This window comes from Drosophila virilis, chromosome 2, assembly GCF_030788295.1.
Source record: "Drosophila virilis strain 15010-1051.87 chromosome 2, Dvir_AGI_RSII-ME, whole genome shotgun sequence".
NCBI classification, from domain to species: Eukaryota; Metazoa; Arthropoda; class Insecta; order Diptera; family Drosophilidae; genus Drosophila; species Drosophila virilis.
This window is the reverse complement of record NC_091544.1, coordinates 23,380,053-23,404,186: the sequence shown is the minus strand read 5'-3', so window position 1 is coordinate 23,404,186 and position 24,134 is coordinate 23,380,053. Positions and strand designations below refer to the sequence as shown.

Here is a 24,134-nt window from a genome sequence, read left to right as displayed (position 1 = left end):
TGCATAATATTTTCATGTGATTTGCTCCATTCATAGTTTACGTGAAACGTGCTGGTGTTGTTTATGATATAAGAATAAGAATGTTGTTTGCTCGCAATTGGTAAGGAAATCAATTTCAATCAATTCACCCCGAACAGGTTGTGTTTTTAGCGATGATTTATCGAGTTTTCTATCGCTGTTGTTAAAAATTACCATCAACAGCTGATACAGCAACGAAAATAACATTTTAAGATGGTAAAATCCCGTATAGAGTCCATTCCCCATCAAGATCGCATTATTTGAGTAGTGGAAATAGAACCTTGCGGCACATATGTAAATTAAAGCAACTCGATCAGCTGTTTATTTAAAGAAGCTGGTCCCACTCACATGTTACCGACAACCGATGGAACACCAATATGCGAAGCTTTAAAGTGTGCCATTTCTTAAGCATAGTGGAAACTGTTCGTCAATTAAACTGACAAAAGCATTTGATTTCCTGATTCCAGATTCAAACCTGTGATGTTTAAGTCCTAACCCTAACTCTTTATAAAAATCATCGGTATATGTATTGTCGATGTCGAGCTCGCCGAATATTGTCTCGTTTCTGTTCGTTTGCCCTTGAAACTGGAAGAGAGGATCTTCAGAATTTTGTCTCTGTTCGTTTGCTCGATAGATTGGGTCTTCTCTGCGTCACGATCGACGCGAAGTATCAGCCAATTGCTCCTGTTGCTTTTCAGGAGAATTAGCTCGTCGAGTCGGGCGGTCTTCAGTATTTTGTCTCTGTCCGTTTGCCCTATATATATATATATATATATATATATATTTACAAATATATATATGATATAGATATGATATTTCAAATTACATGTAATTTGTGTTAGATCGGGGGGATCGCTTTGCAATGGTCTAGATTAGGGGAGGCAGATAGGATGGGTGCGGTGGGATAAAAACAAAAGCACTGGGTATTTCAAATTTTATTCTATTCTGCATTGCGTTTCGCCTGCTGAAGAAGTTTTACTGATCTCCGACCTTTGTTTGGCGGAGATCATGCTTGATGGTTTCGGTTGTCACATACCATGGCAGGCCGGCGACCATGCGTGCTGCCTTGGCTTGGACCACTCTTATGCGGCTCTGCTGGTATGTTTACGCTTGGATAGCAAATGGTCAGATGGATGTTATCATCATTTTAATAAGAAACGCCTTTGTGGAAATGTAGAGCATGCTTTGCGGTTTCAAGAACCAGTCGAGTTTGTGGAGCCTTCTTAGGCATTTTTCCTTTCCTATCAGCCTTCGGTCCAAGTTGAAGCCCAAGTTGCAAAATGAGTGGTGTGCTCAATGGTTAATTCATAGAACCGTTTCTGGGCGCAGCGTAAATGTGACCCAAGCGGACTTGACAAGGTTTATGGCGACGTTCCAGGTAGCCGTCCAAGTTTCAACCTGCAGCAGCCAGTCCTGCACTGCATTTGTTTCGGCTTTTAAGTGATCGTGCGAAACTAGGAATGTGGTGTGAAATGAAATCAAGATGCTGAGATATGCCCGTCGTGCCAGACCCTTTCAAACATATGACATTGAGGAAGACTCCAATGTTGTATTCCTTCTTTTCGCATGCCTCCAGTTCATGGTTGACTACTCGGTGGTCCTCCTTGGGGCAGCCATGAGACTTCCCAAAGCCAAACTGATGGTCCGGAAACAAGCGCATAACCTCGTCGAGCTCCATAAGTCGACTTTAAGGGAGTCGCTCAAGCTGAGTTAGCGGCTTACCGGGTTGGGCGATCATAATTATACTCGCACATTTCTACTGCTCCGGGAAGTGACCAAACCTGACCATTTAGTTGAGTTAACGCGAGTGCCATGATGTCTTTGCGTGGCAGTACCATAGCTGATCTGTTGTTAATTTCGTCACGTCCAGAGGTCTTCCTTAACTCGAGCGCTTTCAGCTGAAATTCGATTTCCGCGGAGGATGTTCTCCTTATTGAGAGAGCCATCTGATTCAGCCAGTTTACGGCGCTGTGCAACATCTGCGAAATGGAAGGGCGTTAAGGTCGCTTTCAGGTGGTTAGCTAACGCATTGGCCTTCTCCTCGTCGGAGCTAGAGGTCAGTACGATCCATGATCAGGAAGGTAAAAAGTGGTTGCCATTTAATGCTTCTGGTAAGTTTCCACACTGAGATGGTTCTGTTGACGTCAGCTGTTTCTAGAAAGCTATCAAGTTTTTCCCTTCGGGTTCTAACCAGCAGTCATCGGAGCCTGTTGGACGCGCTGACCATTTCCGCCATGGTAGCAGGATCGCCGTTCCGGCCCAGACGCTTTTTTCGAGGAGGAGACTTCTGGCTTCTGGGCAGAGGGTGTAGTTGTCAGGTGATGGAGGGAGCTCTCCAAGTTCCTTGCTTGTGTCCTCGAGGCAGGCCTGGTAGTGGTCCAAGTAAGAGCACGGCGCAGGGATTTTGCGGATGTCAGAGTGTCGGAGTTGAAGGTGATCCGCGCAGGTAGGCAAGCAAAAAACAGGCACACATAAAAACTTCCATCTATATAGAAAAATGTGTGGCAAACAGTTTTCATGCAGACATGCCAACGTTCAGGTACCCTTACCAACAACAAGCATGCAAAATAGAAATTTTTGACATGAACAGGCCTTTTATAATGTCACACGTTTGCTCCTTCGAAAGAGTGTGCGTGTGCACAATTAGCAAGTCGCAAAATTTGAAAATGTTCAATTATTGGTCTTCGTTTAGAATTTTTCGAAATGCCAACGATGATTTATCCTTGCAGAAATAGGACTTAAATATTCTTTTATTTTAAGAAAAACTGTGTGGACCAGTTAACAAGAAATAAATATAAATATAACATTTATGTCAATTAATTTTTTATTTAATACAAAATAGCTCAAATTCTTCTCATTTTTTGCTCTGAGCGTGATGCGGCTTCATACTGAACTTTCGGCTTTTGAGGCCGCGTTCTGCTGCCATGCTGAGATTGGTCTTACTCTATCCGGGCACTCTAGAATGATCGATTCAATGGGAGTGGCGATTTATCGTGATCCGATTACTCTGCTGTTTGACATGTCTATGGTTAGTGAAATGATTCATATTACTATCGTTTCCCGCTGCGATTGCGACAGTTTTGTCGGGTCCAGTTTGCTATATCAATTGCGACAGTTTGGTCTGCTGGGTATTTTAAATTTGACACTTCAAAAGTAACTGTGTTCACTATTTGCTGGTAGATTTTTACTCTACTAAAGCACTATAATTTAAAAGCCTCTGGTTTCGCTCGGCTACAAAACACGCTGTGTGTACTTTTTATTACATATTTACATATATTAAAATTTTGATATTTTTGTATGCATTCATAATATTTTATTTTTAACAGGGCATTTCGTAGTCGATAATTATTGCCGTCTTTACTTTCATAAGCTTTCAAAAATAATCCAAGATATGTATGTACATACATATGACATACATACATACATATGTGCATGCACATTAAAGAGATTAACATACTTTTATAAAAGCATGTAAGCACCCGAATATTATCATATAACATATCATTCGTGTTTGATTACTGACTGAAAGACTTTCTCATAAAAAATAAATAAAATGTTGGTTTCGAGATTATTCATTATTTTTTTGATTGGCTTTGCTAATGTTAACATCCAAGCAATAAAACGCAAAGATTTTGATTATTCTGAGCTGTTGCAAATGCTTTCGCTTTTGGAGGATCAATCAACACCTAGAATTGTAAACAACCAAAACCAGAAGAACACGGCGAAAAACAGTTCACCGGTGGAACTTGGTAACTTATTCCAAGCAGTGCAGGACAAAAAGGTGGATGCTGTTACCTTTAATAGGATGTATGGTGCATTAAGGCAGCCCTTCCCGGTATCGTACACGCAAACTGAATCCAACATTCATCCACAGCTAAAAGAACCTAGTTTATGTGTACCAGCAATATATAACACGGCGATGCGTTTTAACCCAGCTGAGCATAGTCTAACTAATATAAATAAGATAATTGCAATCCAAAAGCTTGTACCGACTCCAGAATCAACATATAGCAATATCCAAAATGTGCATGTTCATCATCATTATTTAAATCTTAACAACAATGAGAATACCATTGTAAAGCAGCATATGCAATCCGGAGTGTTCCCAGAAAGTTCAAAGTATCAATCTGCCACATTTAGGCCAATCATTATGGCCCATGACGTTTCTAGGCTCAACAACGATTTGAAATCAAATCCAACATATAATCAGGCTGATATAATGAAGAGTTCAGAATCATTTCAAGAAAGCCCAATTTGGCAAGAGCATCGCAAATCGTCTGCAAGCAGTGAATATACTTCAGATGAGGCTATGGAAATCAAAACACAAGCTTCAACTAAAAAGAATAACAAAGCTACATCATTGCAGCAGACCGATGAAAAAGAAATAAATATGTTAAACGCCAGTAAAAGTAACTTTTTGGAGAATTCTACATCCACTGTAACTCCTTTACATAACGAATATACTGCATATGACGTACCATTAAATTAAGAACTTGTCATGCTTAAAATTTGTTAATAAGGAAAACTATATTAAATTTAAGCTGGCCTGTTTAGGGTCCAGCAGTGACAAGGTTTAAACATACAAAAAACTATTGACCACTGATAATATATAAAATAATTCCTATAATTCGCAGTCACATTCAGGTCTTGTTCTTCTTTACTCGCTTTCAACTTGCAAGCAGCCTTGAGATTTCTCAAAGTAAGGTCTTTTAACTATTGATCAGTGGTGTTATCAACTACCACTTACCTTCTTATATAAAATGTTTGATTTTTTCTATTAATAAGGGTATCAATGCATCGACGCGCCAAATAGTTGTTGGTATGTGTGTCTGCCAAGGCAAGGAAGAATATGTACTTAAGAAGGTTACTATATTCTGTTGCGCATGTGACGTTACAGTCCAAGGATTTTTTTTGTCATTTCAAATTATTACCTATGCCAATAAATTATGTATTATAAAAGACCCTATGCACAAATTATTTAAATGCACAAAATAAGGGTTGGAATATTTACTATTCAAGACAAGAAACAAAATTCTATAAAATGTGACCTAATAATGATGATGTTAGTGCCCTTGTTTGATTTTTGCGAAAGTTTTAAAACGCAAATAAAAGCTCTGAGCGACTTTTCATTATTGTATATTTTGTTGCATGGAGAGTCAAAAATCGCCCACAACAAAGGAAAAGAACCGGTGTATTCGAAATTGTACCCACATCCAATGGGAGTGGCAGATTTCGTAAATCGATATACAATGCCATGCATTCCCAAGATTGAGCTAACCTCACAACTCAAGATTTCAGGTCAGGGCATCATTAAATTTATCTAGCGGAACAAAACCCCGGATAAACGTAATTTTCTGTTAACGGCGGATATAGGAATTCTGGCGCTTGCCATCCGGCCTTTAAAATGACGGAAGCGTTAGACTTAGCACATGAGACAAATTGAAGGCAAGGTCGGACAAGAGATATAAAAGCATTCTTGCCTTGTATGGAGCAACAATCTCTTTAGACCACTGCTTGACAAAAGTTAAAAAAATTCTGTCCCTATTGTGTACCGAGCGTAAGCTGTCAAGTGGGCAAGAAACCATTGAGGGAATTAGTCAAAGTCATGGATTTGGTACAGTTTAGATTTCAATGATTAACTAACAAGAAGAAGGATAACAAAATATGTATAGATGCTATTTTGTATGTATGTAGGGGTCTTTTTTTTTTTGGTAATAATAGATTATTTCAATTTTCAATTTTTTTTTATTCAAAGTAGTCTCTCAGTTTTATTGTTATCATCATCAAACGTTGCGTAGGTCCGTCTTTCTGGGGCAAGCAATGCATTTAATATGATATATTATATATGATATAACGTTTTCTAAATTCTTATTAAAATTAATTGTGTACCGTGTACACAACATATTAAAAAAAAAAGTGCTCAAGGCAAGTCAATTAATAAAATTCTTTTTTTTTCGAATACGAAAGCAAAAGAATAACAAAATATATATATACATACATATTTAAATGTACTTTTGCATGCCTAATTCAAACATGTAAGCTTACGTTTAATGATGCTTGTCTCGGACAACGGTTCCTCTCCAGCATAAACCATGCAAAAATAAAAGCAAAACCAGTTTACGTGTGCTATTCCATTAAGTAAATAATTGCAAATACATATGTCATATGTATTTTATTTTAGTTTCTAATTTGCCTTTCGGATTTATCATATGTATCTTAGTTGATATATCTTTTATATAAAATATTCATATCAGAACTAGGCAGAAATACTTGGATAGGCTATAACATTGCGTTATGGCAGCATCCAGCAGTTAATAAAGCTCGCCAATGCGGTTAATGGTCAAACCTTTTAAAGTATATTGTTGTACGGTTAGTGCTTCTGGAGAGTTGAAAGCCTTCGGCTGGCATGTAATTTATAAAACTTAAAGCTTATCTGAAAAGCCACATTTGGAATTCTACGTGACATTCAAATATGTATACTGGTGTGAGTCATCTTAGTATTTATATTGTCTTGATAATTCCCTCTGTAAAAATGTAGAAATAGTGCAAAAGTGGAATTTATTTTAAAAAGCTGACTCAGGTAGAAGAAAATTAAAGACATTTCCGTTAAATATAATGTATCAAATACATATTTTAGTAGCCTTTAATATTTCAAATTAAAATTAGGTAAATTAACAACAGTTGAAGTTAAAATCACAATTATCATCAAACGGACTTTTCATATGTTCTAGAGTATTCCGTTTAGATATTTCATAGGATACATCCAACCTCTTCTGACAGTATTAACTTATCCATTCCAGAAGCAAAAACATTTGAAATTCTCTTTATTGGATCGCAAGACTTTGAGCTTAACTCACTTTTTCCGTAATCTGGAACAAAGAATTTTATATTTTCGTTGCACAACACACAGCCGGCGTCATCCTCCTTTTTCGTATGATAATTATATCGCAGGCAGTCTTTGTGGAATGAATGCTGGCAAAGGAAGTAAACTGAGGGCATTTTCAACGGTTGCTTGCAGATGTCACAACACTTGTTGCGAAATTCAATTGGATGTAACTTATAATGGAATAACAGCGAACTTTTGCTTTCTATATCATAGTTGAGATCTTCAATTGACTGAATCTCAGATTTGGCGTGTATGCCATTTTTTATTAATTTTTCTGCCAAAATTGATTTTACATCTTTCATTTGTATGTCTAGACTACTATATATTTTTTGCAAAATCATAAGCACTGAGTGCGGGTCGGTTGTCAACAATGAGGCAAGATTTGGATTTTTTTTAATATTGTCCTCAAAAAAATGTTTTTGTTCGTCCGCAATTAGCTTTAATTCTTCAATATTTTCCAGGTTTCCGTTTCCAAAAGAAAATGAATAAGCTTTTGATAATATCAAAGTATTCTCAAGTCTAAGTGGTACTCTTTCTATAAAGTCAATAATATACTTTGATGATATTTTGTTATCACGCCAAAGACTGAGATATAACATGAGCAAATGATAGTGTAACTTTTCATCATTGGTGGAACCATTTTCTATGTAATCAGATAGTAAGTTTGCGCAAAATTCCGCATTATACGAAAAAATAGTTAAGAAACGAAGTATATTTTTAATTATCTGGTTTCTAATCAATGATTTTACGGTTTTTAAAAAATCTGTGGAATGTACCGATAGAAGTTCGCGTCCATACTCCAGAAAAAAATCCAAAACTTCAACTTCGTCGGCTTTAGAAAAATCAGCAATTTGTAAATGACTCCATGCATCAATTAAGCTTGAGATGTTGACTCTTCTAGCGGATATCTCTTTAAAGTCACATATACGGGTAGTATCATTTTTAAAGATCCATAACTGTTGAATCCTATAAAGAAGTTTTTGGCGATCAAAGCAACTTTGAAGCAATTTCTGATGCTCAATTGTAGCGGATTCACTCTTTAATAATTTATTCATGTATTCTATTAAATTATCGTTATGCCTTGAACTTAATAGCTTCGAAATAATGTGGTAGGGCTTTACAACGCCAATTGTTTGAGCGTATTCGGCGACTGCTCTTGTAAAGCTGCCTTTTACTAATAGATTATTGCCGTATTTCAAACGAACATATGCTGCGTTCTGATATTCACTTCCTTCTCTCTTTAACAACATTAGGGCGATATCATGCATACAATTTGTAATAAGGGTTCTAATTTTAATATTTGTATTGTGCTCTTTTAACATGTCCATGTTGTAAGTACATTCATTTTTTGAACTTTCGTCCTTACTTAGAACATAGTACAAGTTATTACCAGTCATAATGCAAAGCAAACTTGAAATTTGTTTGCGTAATACAATTAATTTGTTATTAATATCAATAACTATTAGCATAGAACCAAAATGAGTTTTCACTACGGCAATAAGATGATTCTCTACCAACGAAAGATATTGCTTTTGCCCTTCAATAGCATAACAGGAACCCCTGCAATTACGATTAAAACAGTAGATGGCATCATATCGGCCAACAACAAGAAATGCATCAGAAGTAATTGGTTGAGATATTGTACAACATTGGTTGGGCGTGTTTTTATTGCTATCAAGGACAGTTTTAGCATCGACTTCTCCTTTATCATTTAATGCAATGCAATATACTCCATTTAGCGATACTACAAACACGTCGTAGATTTTTATATCTGATTGCTGATTACAACTTCCAAATTGTATTCCATTTATTGAACTTGAAGCAATAGCATGGCGGCGAATATTCAAAGACAGATCCCGGTTGATATTACCAACATGTAGCAGCAGGTCACCCTTATCAAGCCCAATGCCTAAAGCAAATAACTTATCGGGTCCTATGACCTCTGCCTGCATAAATGTTGCCACACTTGTGGCTGGAAAGATTGTGGTTGCGATACATGGATGTACCTCCTTTTTGATTAAGTTTAAGTCATATATGGATATGCATAAAGAAAACGTATCCGTTTGTGTTAGTACTGCAAGTAAATTGTTGGTTGTAAGAGCGCACAATTTAATCGGTGGATGGTTGTAGCAGCATTTAAAGCTTATCCGCTTCGCTTTTATATTATCTTCCAATAAAACATGCACATATCCATTATTGTCACAAAGTACTAGAGTGGAGTTGGTGGTACCATTTACAGCTTTAACGCGGTTGCAACAGTGCGCTGTAATTTCAGCATTTATGTCATTTAATTTTATTGATGGCAAATTAATTAAACCGAAAAGTTCCACACTCTTCCACTGAAATACACTCATCCTGGTTACTGAACTGTATATAAATAAATAATTTAATAATACAGAGCTGTATTAGGGTTAAGGTCTATCGATGACAGTCTCGTTTATATCGATAGATTGAAATTATATCGATAAATATATTTTGAAAGTCAATTCACACTGAGCAACATTTAACAAAAAATAGCCCAATCCCACTATGCTCAAAAATTGTTACATCTTCACATTTTGGTGTTCCATTGGCAATTGTCGGTTGTCCGTAATATGAGGACAACAATGCAGTCACTAAATAAGGCAAAACGCAGCTCGTGATATATTTTTCACTACTGTGCGATTGTATCTAAGTGAAATATAAGAACATCAGGTTCATTGGAGGGTAGGACGGAACTAATTTTCTAATGACAGGAATGAGGAGAAAATTGAGTATTTGAAGTTTCAATTTAACAGCCCGTCCCGATTGAGGACGGGTAAATTTATAAAAGTTTGTAAATTTTGTAAACGCGCTATGAAATAAAGGTAGTTCGTTTAATTTCCGTTTAACTGAGGTTATCGACTACTAACTATCACTTTCCTACACGGGTCCTGTCGCAAGCGGTCCACTGTACACTTGCGGGTTTTCTTCCCTCTTAGCTAGTCACTCAATCAACACGACTGCTTGGTTCGGCCACTCTTTAACAAGTCCTTATCCTCCTTATCCTTAAATCATTTCCAGAATAAAATAATTATATAATAATAACAATTGCTAATTAATGACTTTTCCTGGCTTCATGCCTCAACTGACACAACATAATGCGAAAATTCATCCAGAAGCTTCTGTGGACTTAAATAACCACTTAAATAATAAAACAGGTTGGGGATCCCGAAATTAGTCATCGGGAAGAAGGTGCTCGATGTTTCCTCCAAAGCGGGATCCCGCGGGTCTGCCTCTGAAGTGAAGTCGGGTTTCCTGCCGCGTACGGACTCCAAGCTTATGTCCCATCAATCCCGCAAGCAATTTTGCTTCAATACAGCAGTCTTACTCTCTCTCTGGGCACACTCTCTCGCGCCTGCCTACCCTTGGGGTTCCCATGTGTACATGTATGTGTATGTGTACAGTGCGATTTATCGTGCTTTGATTATTCTGCTTTTTGGTATATCTATGCATGCATCTATGGTTAGTGATAGTAGTGCACGCTGAAACGCTAGTAACGTACTTTTAAAAACTTATCGATAAGATTTGGCGTTAACTTCAAACGTTGTGCAGTTAAAACATTCTTTAAGTATAATCTATTCGATATTTTCATGTCATACTAATCGATAGTATAGTATTTATTCAACTTAATGGAACGGGAGCGTCACAATTTGCATATGTGTAATATATGTGTACGGCCATTTCACTTTGTAATTGATGTGAGAGTGATAAAATTAAAATTACAAAAGAGAATGTTTATTTTCTAAGGCTTGCATTTCAAAGTTTTAAATATGATAAATATTTTAATTGTTTAATTAAATTATTCAATCTTTAAATTAAAAATTTTTTAAATATAAATATAATTAGTTACACTAAGTTTAGCAGAAGTGAAGTGAAGTATAATTCAGAACTTAACATTCCGTTGTTGGCAATAGACATTGAGTATGTTTAGCATTAGCGAACTGTGCTGCATGTTCTGCTGCCCACCCTGTCCTGGACCAATAGCTGCCAAACTCGCTTTTCAGCCACCTGAGCCAACATACAAATTAACTCCTGCGGATGACACAAATAATAAATACAATTTACAGCTCTATGATCGTGCTGAATGGCAATACTCTGAACGTGAAAAGTCTAAAATTGAAGCATTTTTTACCCGTACATCGCGTGGCAACTTGATAACATGCACATATGTCCGATGTAGCAAAAATGCAAAATATACACTACTCTTTTCTCATGGAAACGCAGTTGATTTGGGACAAATGAGTAGCTTTTATCTAACTCTGGGATCACAAATAAATTGTAATATATTTGGTTATGATTATTCGGGATATGGCATGAGTGGTGGCAAACCATCCGAAAAAAATTTGTATGCGGATATCGAAGCTGCTTGGCAAGCAATGCGAACTAGGTAATAGATATGAAAACGGGCCTTCAATGAAACAATTTTTATCAAGAGTCTTTTCAAAGGTTAAACATTAGTCCAGAAACCATCATATTGTATGGCCAAAGTATTGGAACAGTTCCAACTGTCGATCTAGCAGCTCGTCACGAAGTTGGTGCAGTTATACTTCATTCGCCGTTAATGTCGGGCCTTAGAGTCGTTTTTAGAAATACTAAAAGAACATGGTTTTTTGATGCTTTTCCGAGGTAAGTGAGCAATATTAAAAAATTTACAAGTATTTCAAGTTTGTAATTTTCATAACAGTATTGATAAGGTTGCTAAAGTAAAGTCTCCAGTTTTGGTTATTCATGGGACTGACGACGAGGTCATTGACTTTTCTCATGGAATTGGTATTTACGAGAGGTGTCCTAAGACTGTGGAGCCATTTTGGGTAGAGGTAATTCCTTATAAATAGACATATGTATTTTTTATAACAAAAAACAGTAATCATTTTATCCTCTGACCAGTATATTATATAGCTGTTAAGTTCGTATATGAAAACCCATTTTCAGGATTTCGTGACCAAACTGGAATATAGATTTTACGAACTATACTATACCACACACATGTGAAACAAATATAATCAACATTGAACTTCTAAAATATGATGTAGCTTTGATGCAATATATATTTTAAAAGAAATTTGTTGTTTCTCAAAATACTTTTACCAAACTCGGCAATCGTTACATATCTGAACACCAGTAGACATATGTCTACAGGGCGGAGTGTTAATTTCTTTTAATGTATCATAAAATACAAAGAAAGCGGCAACCCTCGAAGGGCATGTTTGTTTTGTAATTGTAAATAAACTTTCTTCATAAACAAAAAAGTTGATGATTCCAAAAGACTGAAAAATAAAATAATAAGAGATATGACGCTTACAGTGAGCCTGAAATTGGTTCATGAAATATAAATATTTCTTATACATCTAAATAACAACACTGTGATTTGGTCGATCTAGCCATGTCCATCTGTCTGTCCGTCTATCCGTGTGTATGAGCTTCAGTCACCAAACTTGACATGTAGCTTCTTTGACTTTTTGAGATTATTCAAATATTTCATAGTGCAATAAGATCTACTGTAGCAAATTTTATCAAGATCGGTTAAGCAACAAAGAAGTTGTTAAAGAAAACGTGCTTTGGCTGGCAGCAAGCGCAATTTGCAAGAATTTCTGTATACATCTACACACACACATCATGCGCGTCTTTTTTTAATTCCATCAACAGCATTGCAATTGTATTGTATTCTGTGCTTTATGCTGCTATTTAAATTGTTTTTATTTTTTCTTAATGAAGATGAACCTAAAGCCACATCTCAAAATTCAATATAACTAAATATAAAGTTTGTGGTTTCCCAAATGTGAAATTATAAGTTTATTTTTAAGTTCCGATATGAATATACAACAGGATATCAAAATCGTACTGCATAGGTACCTACATAAAAAATTTAAAGTCAGTCACTCTCATACGAAATACGGGCAAACAGACGTTTCTGGATCGCTTAAGCTTTTGATACTGCCCACTTCTTACTTTTTGTGTGTGGTGATAAGGTCTGGCAAACTTAAAGTCGTTATCAAAATAAAGTGTAGACAGGACCTTGAGCTCTTTAAAATAGCTTTGAAGACAGCCTCTTTAATTTTGTCCAATTATATACAGTTGTACCCTTATAAGGGCTATCATAAATTAGTCAAAAAGTATGTAAATTCTCTACCAAAATTCTCTGAACAAACTCGGGATATAAAAGTTTTAAAATGCTCCATAAGAAAAAAAATCAATATTGGACCGAAATTTTATATAGTTGCTATATGACCGATCATCAGATATTAGATAACGATGGTGCTGACAGGGGAAACAAATTTTAGAAACGTCGCATTCTTAAGACAAATGAGATTTTGTAGGAAAAATATTCTTTTTCCAAGATATTTTCATCAAACAAGCAAATAAAAGCTAGTAAGAGACTCTAGTCAGGAGTTTCCGAGTGGAGGATCTCTTGAATCCTCTTCACCCACACCAAATGAAGCTCAAGCTACAAGTTCGCTTCTATTAACAAAAAAAAAAATGTACAAAAAAAAATAAATGCCCTCCACTTGCCACCAGCTTTACTAGGCAGCCATACCAATTATTAATTTTCTACGAATTAATATAGCAGCACATGCACTCAGAAAAGAGTACAATACGTTCGCAATCGCAATAATGTTTATAGAATTCATTAAAAACCTGCATGAATTTGTGTGTGTGTATGTGTATGCAGAAAAAATTACAATTGATGTCGCCAGAAACTTGTAATTGAACAATTTTTCGTTTTTGACATTGTGGTATCAGCGCTCTTTGAAACCTTTTAAGTGTGGTATCACACGCAGTAGTTTTATAAATATGACGTCGCCCAAACACTAACTTAGTCTGTAACTCACCAATTCGTTAACTGCTTCCTACTTGAACATCAATATGAGTGTAAGTCGAATTTATAAATGGATTTACAAGCATGCATGTTGCAAGCATTAACGAAAAAATATGCAAGTAAGAAATTATGTACACTGCGGAGCAGACTGTAGACAATTGTAGTCAATCAGTCTTGACTAGAGCACTCTATGTTGAGAAACTTAACTGGTTACTAGATATCTCCTAGTCGCGAAGCCTCGGCTAGCATTTTGTTAAGAGTCATTTAATTTTTCCGTTAATACGTTGTACTGATCTTTTTTTCAGGGCGCTGGTCATAATGATGTTGAACTACATCCCCAATACTATGAACGGTTGAGAAAGTTTCTCTCCGTGGAACTGATCAAATGACAATTAAAGATAAATGTCGAGGGCGGCATTTGTAATATTACTTCTGAAGGAGCATCTAATTCGAATCATATGGCAGCCAGCTTAAAATATACTGAAAAACCTCAGACTCCTTCAACAGCGAAAGAACATGAATCAAATAACAAAAAAAATATACATGAAGATATCGATGGTTAGTAACAAATTATACATTTTTGCTTTAAGAATTAACATTTGTGTAAGTCAGTCATATATATAAATCAAGATTTCTGATTACGTATTGATACAAAAAGCTCTTCCGCTCATCTTAGGTCTATCTTACAAATACCAATTTTGTTAAATCACTTTTAATTTTCAGAGACTCACATTGAATTTTTAATGCTGTCTAGCCTTTAAGTCTAAAAATATAAAAAAAGAGATAAGCTTAATCGACTTAGCTAATAATGCTGATTAAAAATATATATTTTGTACAGTATCACAGATTGATTTTTTATGGCTGGTGAATAGATATACATATAATTTTTTTATACTAGCAGGTATATCCCAGGAGTAAGCTTCATACAACGGCCACGGACGGAACTAATATATATTAAAACGTTGATTATATTCTTTATATAGCCTGAACCCATTTAAAATGGGTAAAAAGGATATTATATATGTGTGCAAATGTATGTAACAGCCAGAAGGAAGCATCTCCGACCCCATAAAGTATATATATTCTTGATCAGCATCAATAGCCGAGTCGATCTAGCCATGTCCGTCTGTCTATCCGTCCGTCCGTATGTCCTTTAAAAGCTAGAGAGCTAAATTTTAGCTGTAGGTTCCCCCAGTGCCTGCGCAGTTCGAGTTTGGTTCAGATAATCGATAACTTACATCCTTTCCAGGCAATCGATAAAAATCGATATCGACATCCTGATTTTTGAGCAACTTAAGTAAATATTCAGAGCTAGAGTCACCAAACTTGTGTGTTGCTTCTAGAATATTTTGAATATATCAAGTATCTTCTTTGTATACCTATCGCCACCTCCCCGCTACCATCTCAGAGCTATAAATAAAGTTAATAACCCAACTTGTATTGCTCACCAATTTAAGCCACAGTTTTAATGCAATTGACTTATTGAGAATACCCAAAAATCGATGGCACAATAAGATATACTGTACAAATTTCATCAAGATCGGTTAAGAAACACAAACGTTGTTAAAGAAAACATGCTTTGACTTTCCTCGTATCAATTTCAGCAACCGCAAAATCCATGAATTTCTGTACTCACACACATTTATGCGAGTCTGCTTCGAATTTTATCAACAGCTTGCAATTGCGATTGTTTTTTGTGATGCTATTTTAATTTGTTTTTTTTTTTTTTTTTTATGTTGTGGCTGTTAAGTAGAGGTATAGCAAATGGTGCGGTCTGTCGCGAGTTCGAGCCGAACCTATGTTCGCCGGTCTGTCCTCCGTATGTATTAACGGGTCGATCTCATAACGTCGAAAAGCCAAAGACTACTTTTTAAACTTTGCTTAGCATTATGGTATGGAGAAATGTGTCTATAAATGTTGTATAGCTTAAATGGAGTGGAAATGGAATGCTAAAACATATATTTATGCCTTACAAAAACAACTTATAAATATATAAACAAAGCTAGCTTATTTTGGTAAATATCTCTTTCATTGGATGTTATCGGAACGACAGAATATTTTGCATTACCAAAACTCATTTTTCGACTTAATCTTCCATTGGTGCTATATAATGTAGTAGACCGACATTAATAAGATTTGGCTCATATATAAGCAGCATCCTTTAACTAATAAATGCCGGGTAAGGTCTCGATATTTTCATATCTAAAATGCAAGAAATTAACCATTGATTGATCGTTCCTATGTCAGCTATATGATATAGTGGTCCGAAATATGTACTGCGACCTATGTATAAATGCCTTTACAAAGGTATACAAACCTTGGATTCCCGGGAATCAAATTGATCTTTGTCTCAATTGGCCACTACTATTAGGCCCTGGTGCAAGCCCAATGGAAAGTCTATGGGATTAATCAAAAAAATATCACAACGCTTTCTAAGTCTAAAGTAGAAAGAACTCAATGCTCAGTTAAATCAATTGATGTGTGCTTTAAAGCTGATAAAAAGAGTAATACAAACGAAGACGGAGTCATACCATAGACACTGCTAAAAAAGCGCTCGGCAAAAGATAGTCCATTAGGTCTGTGGAATTATGAAAAAAAAACTGAATAGTGGCACAGCTCTTTAAGCCTAAATAAAAAGGAATTTAAAACGTAGTGCCCGACTAGGAGATTCCTTGCACTCCGCGCCGAGCTGCCGTCACAAATATTATATCTTACTACACATGCATAATAAAATTACTCAAGATCGCACCTCGCTTGCCGTACAGCTTACGTTGCGACTGCGGCTGCATTAATTAGAAAATCAATGATGTTTAAATTAAAAAAATTATTGTTTTAATTTTTGTGATAATTTATTGAATGAATGATTTAAAAAGGCATATTAAAACTCTTGGTGTTATTGTCTAAAATATATTGATTACTGAATGAAGCACAATTAAAAAAAAATAGTTTAATTAAAAGTGTGGCTTAAGAGGCTTACCCTATTAATTCCAATTTATTCTTTTAATTATTTTTCTACACAAAAAACATGGTTTCAAAACATATTTAACATGCCCCGTCTTAATGAAATCGATCAAATTTGATAACAACTCTTTGTTTTAGTATACGCAGATTTAGAGCGCAGTCTTGCATGTTTAATCTTGACCTTAGCCCCAATAAAACGGCTAATAAAAACCATCAGTTTTCCAAATTATAGGGCTATGAAAACTTCGTAACAAGCGGAGGGCGTGTGTGATTTTGTGAATGTATGTGTAAAAGAAAGATAGAATGTGTGTCAGCTCTGTATGGAATTTAAGGAATTTCCTACTCCATTACTCCTGACTAGATAAGTCTTACTTGTTATATATATATTTTAAATCTGTTATATCTTTTCAGTTCTTTCAGCATCCAGATCGACTTCAGTAAAAGATGTTGAAGAAAAATTTCTATAGCAAAAAAAAACGGGCGTGTCTACCATTTCGCCCATAAACAAGTGTAATTTGCAAGTATCAAATACACATTCTTTGAAGGGATACAAAAACACTGATAACCGACAACTTGGATATGACTCACGATGTAATATTAAGCAAACTGAAGAGATGATTGTGGCACCATTTATGAAACTTCATAATCCAGCTCCCACACTTCCTATACACTCTCCCCATTCTCCGATGCATTTAAAATCATATTCTAAAATTCAGCAAAGTAAACTTTCTGGACGGTATATAAATAATAAAATTGTCCAACAAAAGTCTGCTAACAAATTATTAGGTGGTAAACAAATGACTGAAAAAAACTTTTATTTTAATGAAAGGGAGAGAGCAACAATCACACACTCGAGTAAGATCTGTGGGTGTACTAAAACACCAAAACACGATTCGATAGAAAGCTGTGCAACTAATTTTACAGTTAACGATGATAAAAGTGATATGTCAAAGACGATGTATGACAACAGACCGAATCGCAAAGAAAAATCAACAACTGATTTTAACGTAAAAAAAAAAAATGAAGTCACCTCAGACGTAAATTCAAAACATCGACGATCTCTTGGGGTTCAAGACAATCATAATATATGTCAATATACACTTAAAACTAGTAGATCTGAGCAGAGTTCACCAAATATTGTGAATATAAACAAATCAAGTTTCGCATATGATTCTTTGCTACATCTTTCAGCAATGGACCCATGGATAAAGAAAAATGAGTTGCAAATGTATAGTATGAATGAAGTTGATAACAATTCAACGGATCCTTGGATTAAACTTCCAAATAGTGATCATGTTAGAACAGGAAGCTCTACAGAAAAACTACCAAAACTGGATGATATTTTGGAAACAAAAACCAAGTCCTATTTAAAACCAGTACTGCTGCAAAAGCAAATGTCTAAAAATGAAGAATTAGTATTCTCAGCGCCTCCTTCACCAAATCTTAATATTTCGTCAAATTTTACCATAAATCAGTCACCAAAAAAAAAGGGGCTGCCAATCAAGTCTGCCAGTTTTTCACCCGCAAGATTCAAGCCTTTCGTAAATCCCTTTGAAGATCCATTATACGACAGTATCGCAACACCTTCATTTCAACCAAATTATGTTGCAACTCCGTACCAATTAGAATACACAGAAAATGTAAATTGTAATCTTTTAAATGTGAACACTTCTAATAAAGAAGAGCTTCAGCTAAATATTCGTGGTCTATCCGAACATATAAGTCAAATGAACGTTGTACAATTTGCATTATGTGATTGTAATGTTAATATTAAAGAGTATGATACACAAACTTTTGTCGAGAACGCACAAACTTCTGATTTTCCCGCTACACAAATAGAATTGCCTAAAATGGAAAAAAAATGTTATACAGATATAGTGAAATGTAAGGACAGCTTTCATTCTGTTAAGCAGAATCCAAGTTTTTCCAATGTTTCGGAAAAAACAAAAGTGTATATTAACCATCAAAAGCCGAATCCAATGCCAGAAACCACCTGCTAACTATTGTTCAAAATTGAAATGTTAAGAATATTAATATATGTGTGTCTATATATTCGATTCATAATAAGTTATATCCGTATAAAGAAAAGCGAGAAATTTGTATTACAACATTTTAATTTAAGCCTGCAAGCTCTACAGCAAAAATGCATTTATATAAAATAATAGGAACGCTTATACATTCCTTATAAACCTAAACAATGTGTATTGTTTTTCAGTTGTTGGCTATAATATATTTGCGAACACCACCAATACTTATGTATAATGTATTATTTTATTGTATTAATATAATTTCTTGTAAATTCATTTAACCCATTGTAATAAAATCTCATAAACAACTCAAATGTATTTTTCATGCCTGATATCTAACCTCATAACTGTTACTGTAGCAAGGTTTTATGTTGATTTTTCAAACTTTTGAGCGCGTGTAATCAATGATTATTTAGATAATTTAAGAAAGTAAAACCAACACTATTAGAATCCCGTTGTCGTTGATGTTGGCTATGTGACTTGCCTGCTAGCAGAACAAAAATCATGTGCAGATGCAACCTACATGGCCGCTAGAGGAGTCTTTGGAAAATGTGCTAAGGTTCATTATGTTAATTGCAAAAAAAATTAAAAGAAGTCGAAAAGTTATAAACAATTTTGTAGTGAATCCACATTGCTATGGAATTAGTTTAAAAGGACGACAATCCATCTAGAGTCGTCAAAGCTTCGCTGGATCGTGAGAATATCACGTTAATGGAATATCACCTTACGCAACTGACTTAAATGTTATCGAAAATGTGTGGGGATGGGTAGGCAAGGAAGTTATATGAAACATCGGGAAACAACATTCTACAAAATCGGAGCTAATTGAGGTGATCCAAGCGTTTGTATGGTTCTCTATCAAACCCAAGATATCTGAAATTATCCTGAATCGTGGGGCTCTCCTCATTATTTATTATAATGTCCGTGTCATAACTCAACACCCAAACGGACAAGTAGTTGGATATTATACGGAAAAGGGAGGACGGTATTCCTTTTCAGGCTCAGGCTCCCTGGATGCGTGCCAGCTTGCTGAGTTGAAGACATTATCTTCAATGACACATAGAAGCCGGTCACATATGATCCTATATCCCGATGGTGCCTCGACTGGCTTTTCATACTTCAGTAGAAGTATTACTCCCTTTCTCCCTTATCACTTGGGGAATACTCCGCCCTGTAAGCATTTGGTATATGTTTCAGCAAAGACTTCTTGTTTCGTTGCTGGCTGGCTTTAGTGCCTTGTTAGGCACACTATCTGGGTCTGGGGCCTTCCGTCGCCAATTTTGTTTACTTGCCACCGCAATTTCGTATGCTGACACCTGCTGCGTAGCTCCGTGCTACGTGAGCAGTTGACCGTCACTAGTTGTGGATGTTGAGAACAGTGACTCGACTATAGGGTTGAGTGCAGTGATGGCAGGCCTCTGCCGAGTCCGCCCACTGATCATGAAGTATAGAGTCCTCAAAGGTCCTCGTGTATGTAGCTGTCCTTCCATTTAGGGCCTGTTTGTTTCCTCCCCCGTTGATCTCGAAGTGTACCCTTGCTGAATGTGAATTCATCGCTGAATTTCCACGTAGATCGTCTGTGTAGCGAGATGATAAGCAGGGTAAATTATATAAGAGAACCTCTGCCGGCCTTGCAATATGTCAGCTACTGTCTAGCATTTGCAAGGCCCACATCGAATGACGCGCTCTTCCAGCAGATTGGGCCCTCTCGCGTTGGTTTCCTAGCTTCCCCATTCCACAGCCCAAGTGTCAAAGTCTCCCGCTATGACAAGTGGAGCACTCTGGCTCCTCTTGGCAGTCCCAAGCCAAGTGATCTTTTCCTCTGCATCGCCGGCACAAATCTGTCCTGTTCGCTCTAGCACTGTCTCGCAAGGTGATGACATTTGGTGATGTTTATTCCTCGGAGCCTTGAGCTGACCCACCCTACTTTCAGTGTACCCATAGGACTTTTTCCCGCTTTCCGCTGGCAACCTTATCGTGGCCGTTTGGGTGTGACCATACACCTTTCGCAGGCTAACGTTTTCCGAGGATCTGATCTCGTCCAGGTCAGATATTTATAAATAAGGTATTTTTACTATTGATCAGTGCTGTAACCAAATACCACTTACCTTCTCAAATAAGGTAATTTTATCCAATATCTGATCAAATTATAATTTCGTATTTAGTGTGCAACTGTTAGTACAATCAATAATAATTGTTTTCTTTAAAATTATATCCACTCTTATAAAAAAGGGCTTCAATGCCTCGAGGTGCCAAATAGTTGTAATATTGGTACAATACTGCATATATGTATGTGTCTGCCAAGCCAGAGAAGTGTACGAATTTAAGAAGATTGCCACATTCTGTTGCGCATGACGTCGCAGCCAAAGGATTTTATGTGCAATCACTTCGTATTTAAAATTATTACATATTTCAATAAATTATTTACTATAAATTACCCTCTTACAAATTATTTAAATGTACATAATAAAGGTTGGTTGAAATAAAATTCTAAAAAAAAATGTGACGTCATAATTTCTTATATTAACGCGCCGTGAGCGTTACCCTTTGATTTGAATGCCATGGACTGCTGGCATCGACTAAGTCAAGTGATGTGGAAAAGTTTAGTTTGCAAAGTTGTGACGATATTAATAATAATTATTATGCTGTTTTCTGCAAATATTTTTAAAACAAATTTGTTGGGTAAACTATCTTAATAAAACATGGTTTTCATATAAGAAATTTATTTTCCACCCATCGTATAACAGCTATATGAGAGAGTGCTCCGATCCGACCGTTGCCTATATATGTACTGCCTGCAACAGAAATACAAACCTAAACATTTCATGATGGTTTTGTAACTGGTGGACTATTCTACAGAGAGACAGACAGACTCACGGGCATGACAACATTAACTTGGCTTTTGATTATCAGGAATATATGCACCTCAATGGGGTTGGAGACATTATTTTCTATGCGTTGTACATTTAATGAATAACTTATAATGTTTTTGTCAAGATGATAAAAGTAAAATTAAGAAATATTGTTTCGCTAGAAGCTAGATTGTATTTCTCAATTTTTCCGCCATCACATTACATTCAGCGATTTTGTAACAATCAATGAATTTAACTCGAACTTAAAGTACTTTATATGTCGTCACGAGGGATTCCTAAGTGAGCATTGCTCCACTTTGAGGTATTGGGGTATTCAAACTCTCCCTATAAATATATGTTAATATCGGTTTAATCTGACTTGTCCATACTAACCGTAATGTGATCAGGTTCATGCCAAAGATGCCAAATTACCCACCACCACATGGCTCCACCCACAGCGACGGCTCCTATTTTAGTAGCTTTTGAGTGAGGCGGTGGGGCACTTCGGTAGGAAACACTAGGTAGTGCATAAAATATGCACAAGGAAATTAAAAATTACATAATAAATAAGGTCTGAACAGCATTCAAATATGAATTGAATTTTATATGTTCATGTAATTTGCGGTGTATACTACTTACACATGACTTTTTCTATTGATTACTTTGGTTTTTCCATGAAGCGACAGAATTGCATTTTCGGCCGCCAAGACACTTCTAAATAATCTTAAGTTACCAAACATTATCTGCGTTGACACCTAACAGAACATTTAAAAGCTAGTTATGATGCTTATCGATAGATTCATGAACACCAATGTCTTCGAGTGTACGTCAAACTAGCATCAAACTCTTAGCGATTTTTGTAACTTGGTTCCGGAGCCGGAATCACTCATTCAGTTATGCACGCATCCAAATACATTTATATTCATAGTTGTAATTATTGACTGGCTACCATTTGAAAACCACATATTCCCGGTTAAGTCCAATAGATTCACTTAATCCACATATAAACACATAAAAATCAATAAGAACGTTTATGAGTTATTTACAAAGGAGTAAAACAACCTCGACATTTTGATTAAGGCACATTTTTCAATCGACCTAAAGGTTCTTACCACATTATTAACAAAAGCGGAAACCTCTCATTCCAACATTTGACTTTTTATTCGATGCAATTTATAGCCTTACAGTGCGTAACCACATTTCGTACATATTTCTGAAAATGTGACATTTTTGCACAATTTTGCAAAGATGTGTAAATTTGCACCGAACATTTTGTAATCGAGATTCTTATCGATATTGTGAAAAAATGTTAAAGTATCATAACCATAAACAGCTGATATATCAACGAAGGCAAGCGGCAACTTAAATAAGAAAATAACCCCAAAGTTTTTAGAATATAAACATGGCGAAATCTCGAAAAGAGTACCTGAAATGAAGCCCTTACTTCGAGAGCGCAATTTTTGAATTTTTTCAGAAAAATTAAGTAAACTCGTGGCCAATATGTTAAATTTGAAAATGTGACATTTCTTAAACAAGTGGACAGAGTTAATAGCCTCTGAATAGAAGGTAATAAGGGGAAGGCAATATCTTAAATTTTTAGCACAAAACGTTCCGCAGGCAATATCCGCAAATATACGATACATTTAATCTGGTACCTTTGTGTAAGGCAGTGAAAACATTCCGTGCTGTAGTCTTTCGTCATTCGGCTCCGAATCGCGCTCTCTGGAGTGAGTCCCTGACAGACCGAGCACCTCGACGATGTGCTTCATCATCTCCAGGAAGTCCGCTTGCATCTCATCTCGGATGGACTAGCTGATGCCAGACGGAAGGGATTGCCGATACGTCTGCTGGGATTGTGCAATCGCTACGTTCACTGCCGACCTGATTGCAAAGTCCATGGGTGTTTTTGGGAACTTTAGATTTCCTAGATGCCCCTTCGCCGGGATATCTCTCTCCCTCTCTCTGGAAATCCTCGAACGATCATCCGCGTTCTCCCTAGATTTCCGCCAGGTCGAGGTGGTGGAAATGATGACGTTTCTTCAGTGTCTAAAACCCAATCGGATTCCTGGTCCTCAGCCATGAATGTCTCCTAACCAGAAGGCACTAACCTTACTTTTAATGACACAGATACATTTTTAACGTACCGACGAAGATAAATACTATATAAAAATGTTAAAATCACTACACGAAATATCCTAGCGACATCAACTCTAACTAATATTAAATAATAAATAAATAGATATATAAGCTCAAAACTCGACACCGAAAATCTTGCCTATGTAAATAAATGAACATTGACAACAAAAATGATCAAATTTTTGATCAACATCAAAAGCTGAGTTGATCTAGCCATGACCATTTTCCTGTCCGTCCTTTCGTCCGTATGAATGAACGTTAGAACCTTTAAGAGCAAGAGACTTGAAATTTTGAACGTAGATACACGTTGAGCCCGCGAAGTACGAGTTTGTTTCCGATAAACGATAGGTTTCCCCGTCTTCAACCATTCGCTATCCAAATCTTGGTATTTGAGCAAATATCTTAGATTATACGAC

At 36.1% G+C, this 24,134-nt stretch overlaps 3 protein-coding genes and 1 long non-coding RNA gene across 5 annotated transcripts; 2 read left to right on the top strand and 2 right to left on the bottom strand.

Annotated features, from left to right (window-relative positions):
* Positions 1–3,029: 3,029 nt before the first annotated feature.
* Positions 3,030–4,657, top strand: LOC116649792 (uncharacterized). The gene is made up of 2 exons (XR_011416224.1): positions 3,030–3,263; positions 3,345–4,657. It is a non-coding gene; the product is annotated as an uncharacterized lncRNA (long non-coding RNA).
* A 1,087-nt stretch (positions 4,658–5,744) lies between these two features.
* Vps11 (vacuolar protein sorting 11) lies at positions 5,745–9,314 on the bottom strand. Its single transcript, XM_002052925.4, has one exon. The coding sequence runs from the start codon at positions 9,256–9,258 to the stop codon at positions 6,769–6,771; it is 2,490 nt and encodes an 829-aa protein (XP_002052961.1). The 5' UTR covers positions 9,259–9,314; the 3' UTR covers positions 5,745–6,768.
* A 1,298-nt stretch (positions 9,315–10,612) lies between these two features.
* LOC6629704 (alpha/beta hydrolase domain-containing protein 17B) lies at positions 10,613–19,037 on the top strand. Of its 2 annotated transcripts, XM_002052926.4 has the most exons (5): positions 10,613–11,312; positions 11,372–11,551; positions 11,610–11,742; positions 14,048–14,300; positions 17,115–17,239. In XM_002052926.4, exons 1-4 carry the CDS (start codon positions 10,849–10,851, stop codon positions 14,129–14,131), a joined length of 861 nt encoding a protein of 286 aa, XP_002052962.1. In that variant the 5' UTR covers positions 10,613–10,848; the 3' UTR covers positions 14,132–14,300; positions 17,115–17,239. The 2 variants fall into 2 exon arrangements, with proteins under 2 accessions (XP_002052962.1, XP_032296733.1); XM_032440842.2 differs by lacking the exons at positions 10,613–11,312; positions 11,372–11,551; positions 11,610–11,742 and having other exon boundaries at positions 14,129–14,300; positions 17,115–19,037.
* A 2,713-nt stretch (positions 19,038–21,750) lies between these two features.
* On the bottom strand, positions 21,751–22,382 carry LOC26530948 (NADH dehydrogenase [ubiquinone] 1 beta subcomplex subunit 2, mitochondrial). The gene is made up of 3 exons (XM_015172360.2): positions 22,222–22,382; positions 21,976–22,099; positions 21,751–21,927 (listed from the first exon to the last, which is right to left on the bottom strand). Exons 1-3 carry the CDS (start codon positions 22,320–22,322, stop codon positions 21,856–21,858), a joined length of 297 nt encoding a protein of 98 aa, XP_015027846.1. The 5' UTR covers positions 22,323–22,382; the 3' UTR covers positions 21,751–21,855.
* Between the last annotated feature and the right edge of the window lie 1,752 nt (positions 22,383–24,134).

What these genes read in the sequence shown, in the direction of transcription:
- LOC26530948 (XM_015172360.2), bottom strand. Translation starts at nt 22,322, where the DNA reads ATGTTTGGTAACTTAAGATTATTTAGAAGTGTCTTGGCGGCCGAAAAT. An exon ending in ATCAATAGAAAAAGTCATGT is followed by an intron (nt 22,100 to 22,221) that starts GTAAGTAGTATA and finishes TGCACTACCTAG; the next exon opens with TGTTTCCTACCGAAGTGCCC. An exon ending in ATGAACCTGATCACATTACG is followed by an intron (nt 21,928 to 21,975) that starts GTTAGTATGGAC and finishes ATATATTTATAG; the next exon opens with GGAGAGTTTGAATACCCCAA.
- Vps11 (XM_002052925.4), bottom strand. Translation starts at nt 9,258, where the DNA reads ATGAGTGTATTTCAGTGGAAGAGTGTGGAACTTTTCGGTTTAATTAAT.
- LOC6629704 (XM_032440842.2), top strand. Translation starts at nt 17,318, where the DNA reads ATGATTGTGGCACCATTTATGAAACTTCATAATCCAGCTCCCACACTT.